Below are 20,555 nucleotides of genomic sequence, written 5' to 3' on the forward strand. Positions count from 1 at the left end.
AACGTCTCCTGATGTTGCATAAAACCATTTCATTTATTTAAATTTTTATTCATGTAGAACTGATTTATGACATTATATAGATTTCAGGTGCAGGGATTTCCAGATTAACTGTTATGTTAATGATCTGTAATGTGCTACACTTTAAACGTACATATATACTAATATTACAATTCATACAACTGTGTGTGCCTTATATACAGCATTATCTTCACCACTGAAAGTCTAGTCTGCATTTATTATCATATAATTGATTCATTCTTAACCTAATTTATCTGCCTTCCCCCCCCCCCCACTCTGGTAACCACTGTTGTAAACCATCTTTATTTTTACATTTAAGACTTATTATTCCTTATGTATTCAAAATGACTATAATTCTTTCCTTTTCTCTTCTTGCCACCAGGATTTTTGCTGGGGATTAATGCCATATTCTCTCCTTTCTTTCTTTCTTTCTTTCTTTCTTCCTTTGTCTTTCTTTCTTTCTTTCTTTCTTTCTCTCTTCCTCTCTTTCTCTCTTCCTCTCTTTCTTTCTTTCTTCCTTTCTTCTTCCCTTTCTTTCTTTCTTCTTTTAATATGATACAGAAAGTAACAGAGAGAGGAAAGAATAAAGAGGGGGGAGAGAGATCTGCAGTACTGCTTCACTGCTCATGAAGCTCCCCCTCTGCAGATGGGGACTGGGACCTTGAACCCATGTCCTTGTGCATGGGAATGTGTGTGCTCTACCAGATGCCCCACCACCTGGCTCCTAAAGTCACTTCCCCCCCTCCAAGGTGACTTTGGTTAAATACCTTTTTATAAGGATTCTTGGTTAGCCATACTTTGTAGTCCTCCTTTAGCCTGTGTGGCAGGCCATTGTAGGAGTGAGTGATGGAAAACACATGAAGAAGTCAAGTTGCTTCCATTAACTGATTTTCTTTGTTAATTTTCTTCCCATTTGTATTTTTAGGATCATTTGGCCACTGTTTCTCCACCCATGCAAGGAACTTACTTGGTATTCCAAGAATTAAGATCAAATACTTGGCTCTCCTCAAATTTACTTTGAGGACAGACTTAAATAATGTTTGACTCACGTGTTCAACATAGAATGTGCTTCTTAGCTGCCCAGGTAGGGGTGTGCAGGCAGGAAGCTCACCAGATACTGATCTGGACTGAGACCTTACGATCCAACCACAGTCTAATCATCTCTCAGGTGTCTAACTGTGCACAGTCATTCTAGAGTAACGGCCACAGAGACAATATACACCTATCTAAAATGAAGAGAAGTTATGTTGGTGGAAGTGATGGATCAGGAGGGAAAAAAAAATGACTAAGGACCGTTCTGGAAGGCTCATGAGAGGACCTAGAGATTAAAACATATGTTGGCAATTTCCAAAGTCACGAGAAAGCCTTGGGCAGTCACTTGAAGCATTTCAATAATGGCCTACCTCTTTAAAGGCCATCACAGGTGGATGTCTCCTGTGGGTAGTGGTCAAACATGTCAGTCAACAAAGAAGTGTCATAATCCCAAAGTGATGAAAACCCTGTTTCTATCTAGATAAAGATAGGCCTCTAATCCTCAGAAGGATCAGTAGCTTGTCAGGCATTAAGCCAGCTACCCCCCATCCTGCATTGCTGATAGTATGGCCTATTTACATAATCATTGTTTTGCCTGAAAGATCCCCACCCATCCCATTGATCTATCTTCTTTCTACCTTGAGACCTGCCCTGCCTGCAGGGTAACATTAATCTCATCGGTTAAAACCCTCGCAACAGTTGCTAAGGGAGCTTCTACCTTCCCAGCACGCTTTTGCCTTTCTCCGCCCCCCTTTCCTAGCCATTTCCGTTTCTGACTTGCCACTTCCGGTTTCATCTTATAAAAGCATTGGCTCTCTGATCAATAGATCCTTTTGCATTACCACGCTGCCACGAGTTCCTGAGTCATCTATCTCCCGCATTGCTGAGTGAGGAGCAGCCCAGGCTGAGCCTGGTTGAATTCTCTCCAACCCAGAGAGCACATACCCGGGGAAGCACCCCCATGCTAGCTCATTCTTTTCTCATACTACTGTTTAGGAATGTGTCCTGTTATAAAGCAAGTTTTGAGGGGGCTGGGCAATGGGCACCCAGTTGAGCATACACATTAACAAGGGCCCTAGTTCCAAGTCCCCACTCCCCACCTGTAGGGGGAATGTTTCATGACAGTGAAGCAGGTCTGTAAGTATCTTTCTCCTTCTCTTAAATTCTCTCTGTACTATCAAATAAAATAGAAAGAGAAGGGGGGTGGTGGAAATGGCTACCAGGAGTGGTGGATTCAGCATCAAGTCCCAGTTAATGACAATCCTGGTGGCAATTAAAAAATAAATAAATAAAGTTTTGAATTTTATTGCTCACTATTCCAGCTCATTTATTCTTTATAGAATATACTGTGGATATAAGCCACAGCTTAGATTTCTCATCTGCTATTGATATTGATGATCTCAATGCATTGGGGAAAAAAAAAAGACCTAGTAACAGCTATTTTACCAACCTAAAATAAAGGTAAACTGCTCTATGTATATTTTAGAAAGAGTATATACACGAATATATGCTTGTTCTTTTAGTGTGTTTTTTTTTTTAACACAGAGACAGAGAGAAACAGGAAGAGAGGAAGAAAGGAATGGAGAGGAAGAAAGAGAGAGAGACAGAGACAGAGAGACTGAGACCACAACACCAAAGATTCCTTCAATACAGTGGGAGAAAGGGTCAAACCAGGCTCGCCCACCTGGCAAAGCCACATACTATCTAACTGAACTGTTGTGCTCTCCCCCACTTCCAGTTTTATATCCTAACTCCTCCCTTAGATCTAAAACTTTGCTAGCACATAGGCTTGCTCAGTATTTTCCAAACACTGTTCACATTCACTCACCATTCTCTCCCATCACTGTCTCAACTTGACTCTATTTTTTTCTTCAAAGACCTCCTCTCCCTGCAGACTTTTTGATTATATTCCAGCTTCCTTTCACACATTACATGTTGAACATCTACTACAGACTGTCTAGAATTAGTCTCTCTTAAACATCAAGTTAAGACTTGACACTAATAACATTCAATTATTTTTGACCTACAAAACAGCAATTAACTATGGTTCAAACTTAATAGCAGCATGTTCTCCCACCAAATGCAAAGTCTCTTCACATTTCTACTGTCTACAAGAGTCCTTTATATAGTGTATTTGCTATGAAAAAGAAAAGTAGAGAGGTGGGAACTAGCCTACCTGGCAGAGTGTACACTTTAATATGTGAGTGGCCCCACCCCGGCACCTCATTGGGGTTAATGCTGTGGTGTCTCTCCTATTCATCCCTCTAAAAATCAAAATGGAGGAGCCAGGAGGTGGTGCACCTGCTTAAGCACACACACTGAGTGGGCAAGGACCCAGGTTCAAGCCCCTGGTCCCCACCTGCAGGTGCAGAGCTACAGACAGAGATAGGAAAAGCTCCTATAGCATTGAAGCCTTCCCCCAATGTGGTGAAGGCTGGACTTGAACTTGGGTCACATACATGGCAAAATAGGCACCCTCTCAGTTGAGCTATATTGCCAGCCCTTATTTGGAATGGTTATAATTTCCACCTGCAAAAATTCCCAATGGTTGTCAAAACACAAACAGAAGACTTTATGGAACTAGAAGTTATGTCTAGAGGTGCTGATTTGTCCACATTATAGGGCTTTCATGGATTCTAACAAGTTGGATAAGAACAATAGATATTGCAGTTTAATTATGCTACATAGATTCTTCTGTCCCTCTACTTTATTCTTGTCTTTATTCTACATATAATTATATTTTTTACCATGGTTTACTGAAACAGAGTAAGGAAGAAATCTGCTGACAATATAGACATTAAAAAAAAAAAACTAAAAGCATTACAAATATTTGATAGAAGGTGTAGGAGTCATTACTTTTCAAAATTAAAATATACAAGATAAGATGATGACGATTTTATTTATTTGTTTGCTTTATTGCTAGAGCTTGGTGCCTGCATAACAAATCCACTGCTCCTAGTGGCCGTTTTTTACTTTTTTTCTTTGACAGGATAGAGAGAAATTGAGAGGGGAAAGGAGATATAGAGAAGAGGAGAGAAGAGAAACACCCACAGCACTGCTTCACCATCATGAAACTTCCTCCCTTGTGAGTGGGGACAAGGGGCTTAAACCCAGGTCATTGCTCATATTAATGTGTGCACATAACCAGGCACAACTTGGTCCTCTAGGATAGACAGTTACAAGAGTAGAAAAACACTGAATTAGGCAGTCTATCCCTTTGAGAAAATCTATATGCTTTTAAAAATATCACATTATTATTATTTTTATTTATTGTCACCAGGGTTACTGCTGGGGTTCGGTGCCTGCACCACGAAACTAATCCATTGCTCCTGGAGGCCATTTTTTTTCTTTCTATTTTTATTAGATAGGACAAATAGAAATTGAAAGGGGAGAGTGAGATAGAGAAAGAGAAACATGTTTCACCAGTTGTAAAGTGTTCCTTTGCTGGTGGGGAGTGGGGGCTCAATCCCAGGTCTGTGCGTACAATAATTTGTGTGCTTAACCAGATGCTCCTCCCCCAATGATATTCTTAAGCACAGAATTATATAAAGAAACAAATAAGTATTTCACTATCTTCTTGCTCTGGTGCTGGGAGGGATCAGTGAAGTCTAGATTTCTTTTTTCAATGATTCTATTTCTTAGACTAACATTTTTCTCAACTGTTAAGTCATGTCTTTAGAATTTAACCGCCAATGCTTCATAGTGTTTTCTATAAACCCCTTTTCCATTCATGTAACAGAAGGACATAGAAAAGATTCATGAAGCCAGGTAAGCATCTATTTTAAGGGAGTTAAAGAATGGACTTCATACTAATGAATTTGGATTTGGATTTGCTAGTTATAATTAAAATGTTTAACATTGTTTTTTTATTTATTTTTAATCTAGAGATTAATATAATTTTAAAGTAGTCTTGATGAGTATGATTCATTTAATGTAAAAAAAAAAAAATGTGGGAAAGGGTCAACTTTCTTCCACAAAGGCTCTTTTTTAATCTCCAAGGTCTTTCACTGTCAAGCTAGTCTTAGAGGACATTTTGCAAAGTGTGACTTTGATAGTGTGGTCTATATATATAAAGAGAGGTGTGTTTCAGGAATGTTAGAGTACTATAAATCAGTGGCAAATCAACAACTTTTAAGTCTTTCTCTTCAAAGATCTTCTTCTGTTATGGTCCCAAATATGTAGTTAGCTTCAGCTGTGTTAATCTTGCCTTTTCTTGATAGAAAAGTAGAAAAGTCTCTCTATTGTGAAGTAAACAAAAAGGTCAGAAATGCATGAGATAAATAGTATCCATAAGAACTTAAAAGTCTTTCAGCCACCAGGTTCCAGATGCTACCATGACACCAACCTGACTTCCCGGGGCAGAGAACCCCACCAATGTGTCCTAGAACCCCGCCTTCCCAGACCCCTGCCCCACTGGGAAAGAGAGAGACAGGCTGGGAGTATGGATCGACCTGCCAATGCCCATGTTCAGTGGAGAATCAATTACAGAAGCCAGACCTTCCACCTTCTGCACCCCATAATGATCCTGGATCTGTACTCCCAGACGGATGGTGAGTTGGAAGGTTGTCAAGGGAAGGGATGAGATGCAGAGTTCTGGTGGTGGGAATTGTGTGGAATTGCACCCCTCTTATCCTATGGTCTTATCAATATTTCCATTTTATAAATAAAAATAAAAAGGAATTTAAAAATCAAGGGGGCTTAAATATATATATTTTATAGGCAACAGAAAGGTCATGTTTGCTAAAGCTAGTTCTTCTAAGTGGTTTCACCACAGGACCTTTCCATCAAGGCTGGGGGCGGGTTGCACCTGCACCATATTTATATATGTACTGCAATACATATATAAATACAGGCAACTGGGACATCTCCAAGTAACTTTCTTAAAAGCCTTGTAATTTTCAACTTTTTTTCCTTTCAAATCATCACTAGGGTTTTATCATTCTAGGCTGATATTTTGAGATAGAGAGGGAGAATATTACAGCTTCTTTCAGTGTTGTAACAGTCTCTTGTGGTGTACTGAGGGCCTGAATCCAGTTCATGAGAATGGAAAAGCAGGTGCCCTCTCTGCTAGGTGAGCTACCTTGCCAGTCCCAAGGTTTTCTTCTTCTTCTTCTTGTAACCCTTGTTACTCTGCCACTTTGCCCACCTTCCAGCTCTACCACCCCCAATGTTTTCAGTTTGTAACATTATCCGAAGTTTTTAGTGCACACCATGAACAAATACAAAATTTTAACAAGTATTATCGCTAAAGTATTTAAAACAACAGGTTATGACTGCTATAAACTTTCAGTGAGTAATATTTCAGTCAGTATTTATGAAATCTCTGAAACATGGCTTTGGCCCCAGAGAAATACTCATGAGACACCTCAATGGGAAGACCAGCTAATATTTTCTTTTCTATGAAGCACTGGTCTTGATAAGAGAGGCTTCATGGCAAAATGGTTAAATAAATAAACTTTGCTAAACATCACTAAAGACTGCTAAATTGGACACTGGCTCCATTTTGCACTCATTATTTAACAACTGACCCACTGAGCAAGCTACTTTAATAACTCTGTGTTTTCAGCCATCTTAGCTACAAGCCAGATGTAGTGGGAATACCTGGGTAGCTATGCGGTTTTTATGAGTTATATAGAGAAAGTGAGCTTGCTAAGCACAGATGATCTGCTCCCACACTCAGAATTTCTGGTCCAGATTTGTGACCGGAGAATCTCAATTTCTACCAAGTGCCCCAGTGATGCTGATGCTGTCCTAGAGACTACACTTGGAGAACCACTATTCTGTCATCGTGGTTCCAAAATTGGTTTTACCGTTGGCCATCTGGGGAGTTTTTAAAATTTTCTGTTGTCAAGCACAAGCCATTCATTTTTTTTTTTAGAGCTCCCCAGGTGATTTCGATGCACAAGGGAGGTATAGAAACACAGCTCTATGCCAATACCATGCTGCCCAAATGGAGACGTGTGATAGGACGCCTACCTCCTGCACTGTGCAGCTAAGAGTCTGCAGGTGGGTGCATTCTTTCCCATAGGGGTGCTCGGCATAAATGCTGATTTCCAGAACCCCCACTCCTGATTTACTGAATTGATATTTTAGCTTGAGGTCTAGAAATTTTATATTTTAAACAAGCACTTCTGGAATCCCCTAATTACAGTGAGCTTAAATTTTTTTTTTAAAAAAAATCTTTCTGAAGATACAAAGCTAGTGTCATCTTGTCTCTAATTAAAACATCCAGAAATACTATTATTATGAAAGAAAACTTTGTAGTTTGTTTGAACTCATTCAGAAAAAAGAGTTAAACTACAAAATTTTCTTTCATAATAATAGTATTTCTGAATGTTTTCAAGAAAGGATTCTTTTTTTTTTTTTTTTTTACCAGAGCACTATTCAGCTCTGGCTTATGGTGGTATGTGGGGGATTGAACCTGAGACTTTGGAGTCAGCTTCAGGCATGAGAGTCTCTATGCATAACCACTATGCTATCTACTCCTGTCCAAGAAAGGCTATTAATATCAATACTTACAAGATTATAAATATTGTGTTTGTATATTAAGTACTGTTACATACACACACCTTGTGACAGGAGCTGGACCAATACTGAAACTCATTCAATGGTCTTTAGAGTTCCCCTTTATATCACCTACCTACACTTGGATTTGATTTCAGAAAGGAATCTTACAAAGGTAGTGAAGGGCACAACTCTCTGGAAGCAGATTGTCAGCCTATTTCTACCACAATTACTGTGCAACAAATTAACCAACATATCTGTCCTGTTTTCCCACTGATTGTGGGAATGCATGGTGAGGGTGAGAGCACTGGTCTACAAAAAAAGTTCTCTCTTAGAACAGCACCTGAGTGGTCTGGGAGGTGGCATAGTGGATAAAGCATTTAGACTCTCAAGCATGTGGTCCTGAATTCAACACATGTACCAGAGTGATGTCTGGTTCTTTCTCTCTCCTCCTACCTTTCTAATAAATAATCTTAAAAAAATAAAGAAAGAAAGAACAGCACCCAACAATAAAAAGTGCCTACTAACACTTCTTATGATTCTTATTGTCACCTGCACACAATTGATCAAAATACTCAAAAATGTATTTTATGAATTTAAAGTTGCTCTATGCAGAAGCATTGCAAAGACTCCATTAAACAAAAATATACAAACCAGGAGAGTATTTCCTCCCACATGCATTAGCTACGGGAAAAGGTCACTAAGGAATTTTGGTTCTTCTTAGAAATTTTTTACATAAAAAATGTTTCCTATTTCTCCTGGGTCCTACCAGAAAAGTACTATACTTCTTTAGTGGGCCTGCCATGGGTAGGCACTTCTGAGAAAGAGAATGCTGGCTTCTTCTTAAAAAGTGGAATGACTTTGGTTACTTCGAGGGGAAGAAAAGACAGATTTATCAAAATCACAATATATCTATGACACAATTTCACTCACAGACCTGAATTTGTTGAATGTGGTATTTTTCACTTTTGCCTTGTTCTGGAACTTCAATCTGCTAAATAGATTAGTAAAATGTCAGTCAGCACAACCCTGGAGAAGCAAGCACACAAATAATCTTTTTAACTAGCACATTTCCCACAATAATCCTCTTAATGGTCCCAAAGGCTGCCCATCAGCAGGCACATCTGCTTGTCATCTGTGCATCACCCCTTCATTAACAAAGGTTTAAATGGGACTGAGACTGAGTTCCTTAAAATTAAGTGGAGATTAATACTTTAACACTTGTGCTTGCCTATGGGTGTGTGTGTGTGTGTGTGTGTGTGTGTGTGTGTGTGTGTGTGTGTGTGTGTGTGATCTCATACAGCTCTTAAATGGACTTCACATGAAATGAAATGTCTTCCTAAATCCTGAAATAATCCATGGAGTGCCAATCCTCATGCTGAATCAAAGCCAGTAGGGGCTTTGATGAATTCAATGGCACCATCGATCAAGTGAAGAATCAAACTGAAGTTTGAGACATTTTTACTATACCTCATGTACTAAATTTAATACAATAGTCAAGAGTCCTTGCAGAAAACAGATGGTACACCGCTGGGGTCATTGTAGAGTTTTTAGAAAAGAACCATTTCGTGGAGGTGTGGGCAGGACTAGAGTGAATCAGTAAAGGGATGTTGGAACCCCCAGAGGCTGAAGTAAGAAGCTGGAGTGCATTAGAGTAATTCTGACCACTTCTAGGCCTGAAGGAGCAAGCAGCACAATTGGTAGCAAAGAGAGTAATTGTAGCTACAGTGGGAAGAGGCCTCTACACAGCTGGGTCCAAGGAAGGGGACCCAGCGGAAACAGGGTTGAGAAAAATAAACACCCTAGGCTCCCCTCCACTCTCACTGGGTTTCCCCATGAGTGACCCCTGGCAGAAGGTTAGTCATAACACCCTGATTTTATTTGGGTAAATTTTTTTTGAGGGGAGAAGGAACATAACAAATCCTGATTTACCAGACACCCTTGTAGCTAGTGCATAGTTATGGTGTTGGCCAATGAGCTTTAAGTAACAATGCTGTGCAGGATTTCTGAGACTTTTTAGAGAAAACAGGAAAAATAAAAGTTATCTTCTTCAAACTTGCTGCCTAGAATGTGGTATTGTGTCTGAAACCCCAGCAGTCATTGTAGTATGGGGCCAAAGCTACACAATTAAGGGAGAGTAGCAAGTTCTCTGGTGACAATAAGGAACTGCATTTGAGTGCTAGACTGCCGATCTCTGGGATTCATTTAGATGAGAGAGAAACACATTTTTATTCTAAGATTTACTTATCTTTTTGCTATATGCTGCTATGTCTCCTAATACACTTTGTTTTCAAACAAAATAATCACAGTTCTGTTCTTGGTAAAAGACTTTTGAGTAAGAACATTGCTTTAAGAAAAGTCTTATATCCCTATCAACTGGGGCCCTGGTTGGAGAGTCCTGGAATTCTCACACAGGCATGGTGGGCCTAGACTTCTAGTGGATTCGTCTCACCACTGTCACTGGTCATCTCCATTAGGAACAACATAATGGACCCCTTTGTGGGCCTCTATAGGACCTTGCCCTCAATGTGGATCAACAAGGGTAGGGAATGTCCATTCTCTGAGGGAAGTTGGATGACATACACTACCTATCACCTGAGGATGATGGGTCCTGAAATTAGTGCAGCTTAGTTCTTAGTCATGACCACAGAATGCCAGATCAGACCTACAGACATGCAGAGGTTACATAAGGCTCCTGTGCTGACTGTGGACCCCAGATCAAATCTATGGGGCTTACAGTAAACAGTATTTATATACTTTTCCCATATTTGGGAGCTACTCTCTTCCCTGATCTAGCTTTCTAACCCTTTTTCCAACTATGACACCATTTTCCCAGACAATAACTTAGGTCACCTGCATGTTAGATGTCAAGCTCAGGCAAAAACTAGTAAGGTCATGGGCCTCTTGGAATATACCTAAAATAGACCTACTAGCTTTTTCCAAAATGGAGACCCCAAATCTTCATCTGAAATATTCTTGCTTTTAGGTTCATGATTAGTCAATAATTTGTTCAGCTTTATATCTTAACTCTTTTTCAGCCACCAGGTTCCAGACGCTATCATGATGCCAACCTGACTTCCCTGAACAGACAACCAGTGTGTCCTGGAGCCCCACCTCCCCAGATCCCTACCCCACTAGGGAAAGAGAGAGATAGGCTGGGAGTATGGATTGACCTGCCAACAGCCATATTCAACTGGGAAGCCAGACCTCCCACCTTCTGCACCCCATATGATCCTTGGTCCATATTCCCAGAAGGACAAAGAATAGGAAAGCTTTCAAGGAAGGGGACTGGATATAGAGTTCTGATGGTGGGAATTATATGGAATTGTATCTCTCTTATCCTATGGCCGATACTTCCATTTTATAAATAAATAAATAAATTTAAAATAGGGAAAAAAAGTCTTATAGGATGTAGTTAATACTATCTTGAGTCTTTAATATAATTTTTGTTGAAGTATATTTACATTTTTCTATAGTGCACTTTCTTGGTTTGTTTATTAAATAAAATAATTATAATTCTGTTCTTGATAAGAAGGCTTCTAGATAAGAAAAATCACCTTAAGAAGAGTCTTGTGCTGTAGTTTATACTACCTTGAGACTTAAAAATGATTTGGGCGGGGGGCAGGCAGTGGCACACCCCGTTAAGCATACATAGTGCTACTATACACAAGGACTGGGGTTGGAGCCCCCATTGTCCACCTCCAGCAGGGATGCTTGACAAGTGGTGAAATAGCTGTGCAGGTGTCTTTCTCTCTCCTTCTCTAGTTCCCCCTCTTCTCTCAATTTCTCTCTGCCCTATCAAATAAAGAAGAAAGAAGAAGAAGGAGGAGGAGGAGGGTGAGGAAAAAATGGCTTCCAGGAGTAGTATAATCATAGTGTCCACATCCAGTCCCAGCAATAACCCTGGAGATAGTTAAAAAAAAAAGGGGGGGGAGGCAGGGGATTTTTCTTATGTATTTACATTTTTCTGTAGTGCATTTGTTTGTCTTCAGATTTGAATGATCTATTTATAAATGCTTTAAACCTTATATTTGAAAGCACTGCCTAAAGCCAATTTAGCTAATTAAAGTTAAGCTAACATTTTATTATTATATACGCTCACTCCTTTCTTATTAAGACAAAACAGTATTACTTAATCTGCTTCTAGAGATTGTTTGCTTTATTTATGAGACTCTTTTTTTTCAATTTCTTTCTCCTAACCCAGATTCTTTATGATTATCAAAATCCTGGAATCAAAATCCAAAGGAAACAAAAACAGCTACTAGAAGAGATCTATGTCTACCTAAGTTCATAGCAGCACAATTTGTAATCAACAAAACTTGGAAGCAATTCATATGTCTAACAACAGATGGATGGAAAAAAACACCAAAAAACCTGTGTTATATATACACAATGGAATAATAATCAGCTGTTAAAAATAAAGAAGTCTTTGCATCATCTTGGATGGAACTTGAAAGCATCATGTTAACTGAGATAAGTCACAAAGAGAAGGACAAATACTTAATGATCTCACTTAATAAGCAGGACCTAATAAATATGGACAGGGAGAAAACAAAGTGAAATGTAAACTGAGCATGGTGCATTGCATCAAAGCAAGGAGCTTCTGGCTCAGGTGTGGAAAATAGAGAATTGAAATACATGAACTTGGAATTAAAAAAAGAGTAGTCAAACTACTCTGAGGATTTCTGAGAACTGTAGTGGTTATCACTCGGGGAGAAGAGGGTGGGATGGAAACCCAGCACTTTGATGATGAGGACAGTCGTGTGTGTACACATCACTATGAGCAAGGTTTGAGCCACCACCCCCACCCTGGCTCCCCACCTGCAGGGAGAAATCTTCATGAACAGAAAGCAGGTCTTCAGGTGTTGTAGCTTTCTCCCTATTCTTCCCTTCCCTCTCTCTGTCTTTCCCTCTCCTCTCAATAGCTTTCTGTCCTATCAACTAAAAACTGGCCACTGGGAAGTGGTGGATTTGTAGTGTGGGCACCAAGCTCCAGCAATAACCCTGGTGACAATAAAAACTTTTTTTTCTTTTTCTTTTTATTAGTGATTTAATAGTGATTGAAAAGGTTGTGGGATAAGAGGGATACAATTGTATGTAATTCCCTCCACCAGATTTCCATATCCCATCCCCTCCATTGGGAGGTTTCCTATTCTTTATTCCTCTGGAAGTATAGATACTTTTATTCTTTTAATAGAAATTTGATGATGGGTGTGGAGTGGAATGATACTACTATAATTTTACACTCTTGCAAGCATTACTACTACTAATAATAATTATTACTAATGATAATCAGTAATAATAATTATTACTAATAAACATTTTTTTTAATCTTAGAATCTATTCTGCCCCACAAAAGAGAAAACTCTGTATATAAGTCTTCTGTAAGACATAGGAGTCAGTTCAGACTTCATGTAATTACACAGAAAGTGAGTGAATGTCTCTGTCACACATGTTCTTGTGAACTCCACAAAATGACTTGCCCAGTCAACTGTACTTTGTGAGGGAGTCCAGAAGTCAGGATAAGTTCTGCTGATCTGTCAATTCTTTTTACCTTCCAGGATTCCATTTTACCCATGGGGTTATAGATAAAATTCCATACTTAAGTGAAACTTCAACATCCTCCTGAAAACCCAAATTTCCAAATGAAAGCTTTTATTGTTTATTAGTGAACACTCAGCAAGATAGCTCACTTTGTAGTACTGTTTTGTCAAGGGGATTTCAGTGCTCTGGTGGCTTTCTCTCTGTCTCTCTTTCTACCTAAAAAAGTTGACCTGGAGCAGTGAAACCCCAGTGAAAAGAAGCAGGATGAGGATAAGGAGAAAAGGAGAATTATTATTATCATTATTTGCTTCCAGGGTTATCCTTGGAGCTCAATGCCTGCACTATGAATCCACTGCTCCTGACAGCCATCTTTTTTCCATTGTTGTTGTTGCTGCTATTGTTGGATAAGACAGAGAAAAATTGAGAGAGGAGGGGAAGACAGAAAGGGGGAGAAAAAGACACCTGTAGACCTGCTTCACTGCTTGATAAGCAACCCCCCAGCAGGTGGGAAGCTGGGGGCTGAAACTAGGATCTTAGAGATTTGCACTATGTATGCTTAACCCAGTGTAGTACCACCTGGCCCCATTATTGTCATTATTATTATTATTGGAGATAAAACACAGAGGGATTAGCAGTGGTGCACTCTCTAGGGCACATAAGTTACCATGCTGAGAACCCAAGTTCAAGTCCCCAACCCCCACCTACAGGGGGGAGGCTTCACAAGCACTGGAGCCGTGTTGCAGGTGTCTCTCTCCCTGCTTTTCTATCTTCCTTCTCTATTTCTTTGTGTATCTATTAGAAAATAAAGGGGAAAGGGAGCGGGGGAGGAAGGCCACCATAATAGTGGAGTTGTCATGCAGGCATTGAGCTCCAGAGATAACCCTAGTGACAAAAAAGACAAAAAAAGAAAGGAAGGAAAGAAGAAAGAGAGAAAGAAAGAAAGAGGAGGAAGGCAGGAAGGAAGGAAGGGAGAAGGGAAGAGAAAGAGAAAGAAGAGAAAAACTTGTGGAGTTTTGAGTAATAAGCAACACTGCTATCAGATATAGGGGTAAACTACGGGCTTCAGTATGTGCAAATCTAAGGAATATAGCTTGTGTCGTTCTTTTTCTTGAAACATTTAAGTAAATCTCTGTCTTTTATTTTTGAGGAGGTTCTTTTTTTAAAAAAAAGTTATTAATGATTTACAAAATTACAAGATAACAAGGCACATAACATTACCACCACTATAAGCTACAGCAATTCTTCTAAGGTTACAGCTGTGGGTTAACTATTATTCGTACGACTATCTGTCTATATTTGTATGTATTTTCCCTTTTTAAGTTGTTTATTTGTAAAAAAAAAAAAAAAAAAGGAAACACTGACAAAAATCATAGGATAAGAGGGGTACAACTCTACACAATTTCTGCCACCAGAAATCTGTATCCCCTCCCCTCCCCTGATAGCTTTCCTATTGTTTGTCCCTCTGGGAGTATGAACCCAGGGTCATTATGGGGTACAGAAGGTGGAAAGTCTGGCTTCTGTAATTGCTTCCCTGCTAAACATGGGTGTTGGCAGGTCAGTCCATTCTCCCAACCTGTCTCTCTTTCCATAGTGGGGCACACATTGGTGGGGTCATCTGCCCAGGGAAGTCTGGTCGGCATCATGTTAACATCTGGAACTTGGTGGCTGAAAAGAGTTAACATATAAAGCCAAACACATTGTTGACTAATCATGAACCTAAAAGTTGCAATAGTTCAGGTAGTTCAGATGAAGAGTTGGGGGGTCTCCATTTTATAGATAGTTAGTAAGCCTATTTTAGTTATATTCCAAAGGGCCTATGACTATACTAGTTTTTTTTTTTTTTGAGTCTGACATCTGATATGCAAATGGATACAAGTTATTGTCTGGGGAGATGATGTCATAGGTAGAAAAAAGACCAGAAAACTGGATCAGGGAAGAGAGTAGCTCCCAAATATGGGAAAGGTGTATAAACATTGTTGACTATAAACCCCATTGATTTGATCTGGTCTGGGGCCCATATTCAGCTTAGGAGCCTGTGTGACATCTGCATCCCTCTATATCTGAGCTCACATTCTGTGGTCATGAGTAGGAACATTGCAAGCTGCCCCAATTTCAGGACCCATCTTCCTTAGGTGGAACAGAGTATGTTGTCCAGCCTCCCTTCGGAAGATGAAACATTTTCTACCGATGTTAAACCACAGTCAGGGCAAGATCCTATGGGGGCCCACAAATGGGGTATTGTACAGTCTTCTTTTCCTTTCCAAGTTACACATGTACCTATTACTACATCTAAATGATTCTTCCTTTTTCCTCTTCTCTCTCCAGGTCCTGATGGAGTTGGAGTTGAGAGCCCTCTGGTCATCTTCCCCTATCATTTCTCCATGTCTGGGAGTATGCACCAAAATTCTTTATGGGGTACAGAAGGTGGGAGGTCTGGCTTCTGTTATTCCTTCTCTGCTGGACATGGGTGTTGGATGGTCAATCTATACCCCCATCCTGTTTCTATCTTTCCCTAGTGGGGTAGGCAAGTTCTTTACCTATTCATTGTACAAGTATTTCTTGCATCAACGGGATAACATTTTATTCAACCACATTTGAAAATATTCTCATTTAATGAGACTACTTGATTTAATTACTTTTCTCCTCTTCTTTTTATATATTTAATAATCAAAGCCTAAGGGATTAGATTTTATTACTCTCTTAAAAAGAGAATTTAAAAAATTTTTATTGCTTTGATTTGCTACTTTCTAGTACATTTTGAGTTGTTCAAATACCAGGGAGCAGTGGATTTTATTTTACTTGGAAAAATATTTTCAGTACTAGAAGAAGAGAAGTATAAAAATCAACTATTTTCACAAGGGAAAAACTGCAACTTCAAGCAAAAGTTCATGTGAAATGTAGAGTGCCTTCTATTTTCTTATATAGGACTAAATTTAAATGGGAACATTGGGCATATTTTCTGTTGCAATTTTATATTTATTTACATTTTAGATAGGTAGAGAAGGCAGATAAAGTGAAAGAGATCACAGCTCTGAAGCTTCCTTCAGTGCAGTAGGGGCTAGGCTAGAACATGGTTTGTGCAGATGACAAAGCAACACACTATTTGAGCTATTTTGTCAGCCCCTGTTGTATTTGTAAAATTAAAGTAATATTCTGAAAAATAACTATGATAATATATGTCAACCAGCATTAATGTGTACTCATTTAAAAAATTATGCTCCTTCATTTGGGGCATACGTATGGTATAGTAGTTAGAAAAATCAATAGAGGGATTTCTGGAGGCAGGGCTACAGAGTAGCAGCAGCTGCATTTCTCTCCTCTCCTCTCTGTGGTCAACTAGGAATATCAAAGATCACCTGAGACAGCACAACAAGGCAACAAGACTAGACTAGGACTACTTTGGGAACCCACCAAATCACCCATGATTAAAAACATGTGTGGCTAGTGGACAGAGAAGAGCATAAGGAGAGATTCCTGGGGCTAAAGCCTGTATCTACTCCTGAGGGGCTGGTAATAGTCCAGCAGTTTGCCAGTTGAGGAGCTACCTCCAGTCTGTTTTGCCAACAAAAGGACTACTGAAGGGAAGAGAGGACCCCTATAAGGTCACCAAATGCAACTGTAAGTCTCCATTGCTACTGCCCCTTGGAAGCTGGAGCAGCAGTGGGGAGGCCCTGTGATGACACTAGGGGGCAGAGAACTGGCTGGGAAACTCAGGAGAAGAGCTAAACCCTGGTGGACTAGAGGTGAGGCTGTATAATGAGAGCTTTCCATATTGTTCTCCTGATGAGAACAAGGTCAATAATTCCCTCAGAATCCACAGACTGTAAAAGGGACTTGTTTAGAGCCTAACAGGGCCAAACAGTGCTGCCTGCCTTGGCTCTAGCTGCTGGCAGAGAAACTGAATTGAGCCCTGGGCTTTGGATCCTTGGGGTGTGGGAGTCTCTTTGCATAACCACTCTGATATCTCTCCCCCACCCTGCTTTATCTCTTGGTCAGGAGTGAGTGGTCAAGCTAAAAAAACCTACTTATAGGTAAAATCCCTCAGGCTACCATAGCCTACAAGGAAGAAAAAGAAAAAAAGAGGTTTTAACAGCCACTGTCCTTCAACTCAGGGATTGAGATAACACTGAAACAACTGTTAATTTCCACAACTGTGAACTCTTTAAGTACCTTACTTAGATACAAGTCAATCCAGGCAAAAGTGATCAGTAGATTGAAAAGTACAGAGAGAGGGAATTCATAACACACTATATACAATGGTTAAAACAAGGAGAAACATAGGAGAAGTGAAGCAGGCAAAAAGCCCAGCTAAAAGCCCCCAAAGGTAGAAGCGCATAATAATGAGGACAGCATCCAAACACTAATTGAGACATTAGTCACAGGAGGAAAGAGTTTGAAATAAGTGCCATCAGAAATGGGGAAACAATAAATGAGACTCTGAAAGAAAACATTAACTATCTTCAGATGGTTAGAGAGCTGAAAGCTAAAATAGTTGAGCTAAGAGCAACAAAGTAATACAGTATCACAATATCACAACATGGTAACATGGTGCATCAAAGGATGCATCTTTTCATGGTAAAATTGGAGTCTTTCATTTAGGGGGAAAGCAGAAGTTCAGGGGTATATAACAGAAGGACATTTAACAGTTCCCAGCAATCCAAGGATGATTTTTTTGTAATAGTTTGAATCCAAAAGACTTCACTCAAGAAACAAACTTTCTCCTGGGCAGCTGGATTCTTATCATGAGGCTGGCATATAGGTACAGGGAATTCATCCATATAGCTCAATGTCAGCTTTTGGTGGGCCCATAGAGTGAAAAGTACACACAGAGCACTTACCATTTCTGGATTCTCTGCAGCTTTCTTTGCTGTCTTTTCTGATATCATCTTTTTCAAACAGCTACTCAGCAAAAAAGCCTAAGAAACCCAGACATAAAGAATTCTTCAAACCATCAAAGAAGTGGTTTGTTCAGTTGAGAGAGTGTAGGATTCTGTATGAAGTCCCAAGTTTGAAACTGTTTATGCTGGAGTGTTCTGGTTCTCTCTTACTCTTTCTCTCCCTCTAAATAAATAGATAAATCCTAAAATAAATAAATAAATTTCTCTCATTCTTTCCCTTCCTTTGTCATACCATGAAGCAGATCTTTTTCTTTTTTTCTTTTTTTTGTCTCCAGGGTTATTGCTGGGGCCCAGTGCCTGCACCACAAATCCACTACTCCTGGAGGCTATTCCCCCCCTTTTGTTGCCCTTGTTGTTTTATCATTGTTGTGATTATTATTATTGATGTCATTGTTGTTGGATAGGACAGAGAGAAATGGAGAGAGGAGGGGAAGACAGAGAGGAGGTGAGAAAGATAGGCACCTGCAGACCTGCTTCACCACCTGTGAAGCAATCCTCTGCAGCTGGGGAGCCAGGAGCTCCAACCAGGATCCTTGCACCGGTCCCTGCACTTAGTGCCATGTGCACTTAACCTGCTGCGCTACTGCCTGACCCCCTCATGAAGCAGATTTTGAGATCCACCCTCTAGTAACAATTTTTTAAGAATTTAGATTTCCTCTTTAACTTCCATACATTTGCATAAAATATAACTAGCAAATCACCACACTTTTTCTCAATTACATGAATATACCTAAAGTAAATTTTAATTTCAAAAAATAGCCTGGATCTCATTATTAATATTTATCTACTATGGGCTGGGGGTGCATCTCAGTGGGAGGGTGCACACTTTGCATAGATTGACTTGGGTTTGACCTTTGACACCATACACACACGTACACAAATATAGATAGATAACCTGTATAATTAAACTTCCCCCTCTAAACGCTCAACTCTTTCATACCATTTTTTCCCTATAACTTTGTAAGCTTATGTTTTAGGCTCAACAAATAATAAAAACTGCCTATTGCTGTTATCAGATGAGCCAAGTGTTAAAATTTCACATTTACCTTTATTCATATATTAGTAAGAGATCTATTCTTACATATAAATATTGGGTTATTGGAAAAGTGATGACATATTTTTCTTTTTCTTCTTTAAAATACTCTAGTTTATGTAAAACAATTGTTATTTCTTTTGTTTTCATTTTAGATAGACACAGAAAAATTTAGAGAGAAAGGGACAATAGAGAGACAGAGAGACACCTGCTTTACCACTCCTGAAGCTTCACCCTTGCAGGTGGGGACTGGGGGCTTGAACTGGGATCCTCATGCACTGTAATATGTTGTGCCAATGCCCAGCCCCATGACATATTTTTCTATGCAAAAATGTGCCATGGTTAAAAAAAAAAACAAAAAAACAATAGTAGCCTGTCTGTTTGAAAGAATATATTTTGACTTTCTTGTTTTACTAAGAATTAAACATGTTAATATATGTAGGAGGATGGATATCTGTCTGTCTGTCATCTATCTATCTATCTATCTATCATTTATCCATCATTCATCTCCAGGATATGAAATGGTTAAACAACAAAGTACTGAGCTTGTGCTGCTATAAAAGATAGTTAAGGTGCTTGGGGGTGGATAGAATAAAAGCAATGCAAAGAGACTCTCATGCCTGAGGCTCCAAAGTCCGCGGTTCAATACCCTGTACCACCATAAACCAGAGCTGAGCAGTGCTGTGGTATAAATAAATAAATAAGAATTTTTTTTTTTTTTGCCTCCAGGGTTTTATCGCTTGGGCTCATTGCCTGCACTATAAATCCACTGCTCCTTTTTTTTTTTAATTGGCTAAGACAGAAATTGATAGAGGAGATGAAGATAGAAAGGGAGAGAGAAAAATCAGACACCTGTAGACCTGCTTCATCACTTGTGAAGCGACTTCACTGCAGGTGGGAGCCAGGGGCTGGAACTGAGAGCCTCCCTCCAGTCCTTATGCTTCATTCTTAACCCAGTGTGCTACTGGCCGGCCCCCAATAAGTAAGATTTTTTAAAGATGTTTAATATTGCTCCCTCCCACAGTGAGGCTACTGATCGCATAGTCCTATACAATGTACACAAATATGTCCATTAGGACTCTACTAGAAACCTGTTAAAGCTCATTAAATATAAAGAGACTCTTATTTTGTTTAAAGAGCTTAAAAAAGATTTGGTCCAAGTCCCTGTTTGTATTTATTAGGCGCACAAACCACATTTCTGTCTTGTAGAAATAGCCCTTGAATACATATCAATCAACCTACATTCCAAAAGAACTAGAGCCCTACTAGGAATCCTTTAAAAGAATGTTTCTTACACTTTTCTATAGTGGCTTAAACTTGTTTGCCACTGACTAGATTAAAATACCATAAGAAAATTTAACTACTATATAGAATTCTTGGAGAGGAAAGACGAATCACTACCAAAGTCTCTGTGTGTCTTCAAGTCTGCAAATGCTGCTGTAGCCATCCTACCATCTCCCTAAAGAAGTCTCATACGATAAACTTGAGGACCTATGTGCACTTAACTCAGTACAGCCTGCCCCCTA

At 39.5% G+C, this 20,555-nt stretch overlaps 1 protein-coding gene across 1 annotated transcript in view; it reads right to left on the reverse strand.

Moving 5' to 3' along the window:
* Nucleotides 1–4,395: 4,395 nt before the first annotated feature.
* SNX31 (sorting nexin 31) overlaps nt 4,396–20,555 on the reverse strand; it is a 77,400-nt gene continuing 61,240 nt past the window's right edge. Inside the window, exons 12-14 of the mRNA XM_007532806.3 lie at nt 17,937–18,014; nt 8,492–8,548; nt 4,396–5,288 (exon numbers count right to left, since the gene is read on the reverse strand). Coding sequence (XP_007532868.2) covers nt 5,196–5,288; nt 8,492–8,548; nt 17,937–18,014 — 228 coding nt within the window. The 3' untranslated portion in view covers nt 4,396–5,195. The remainder of the gene's footprint in view (nt 5,289–8,491; nt 8,549–17,936; nt 18,015–20,555) is intronic.

Source organism: Erinaceus europaeus, chromosome 8 (genome assembly GCF_950295315.1).
Source record: "Erinaceus europaeus chromosome 8, mEriEur2.1, whole genome shotgun sequence".
In the NCBI taxonomy this organism is placed as follows: Eukaryota; Metazoa; Chordata; class Mammalia; order Eulipotyphla; family Erinaceidae; genus Erinaceus; species Erinaceus europaeus.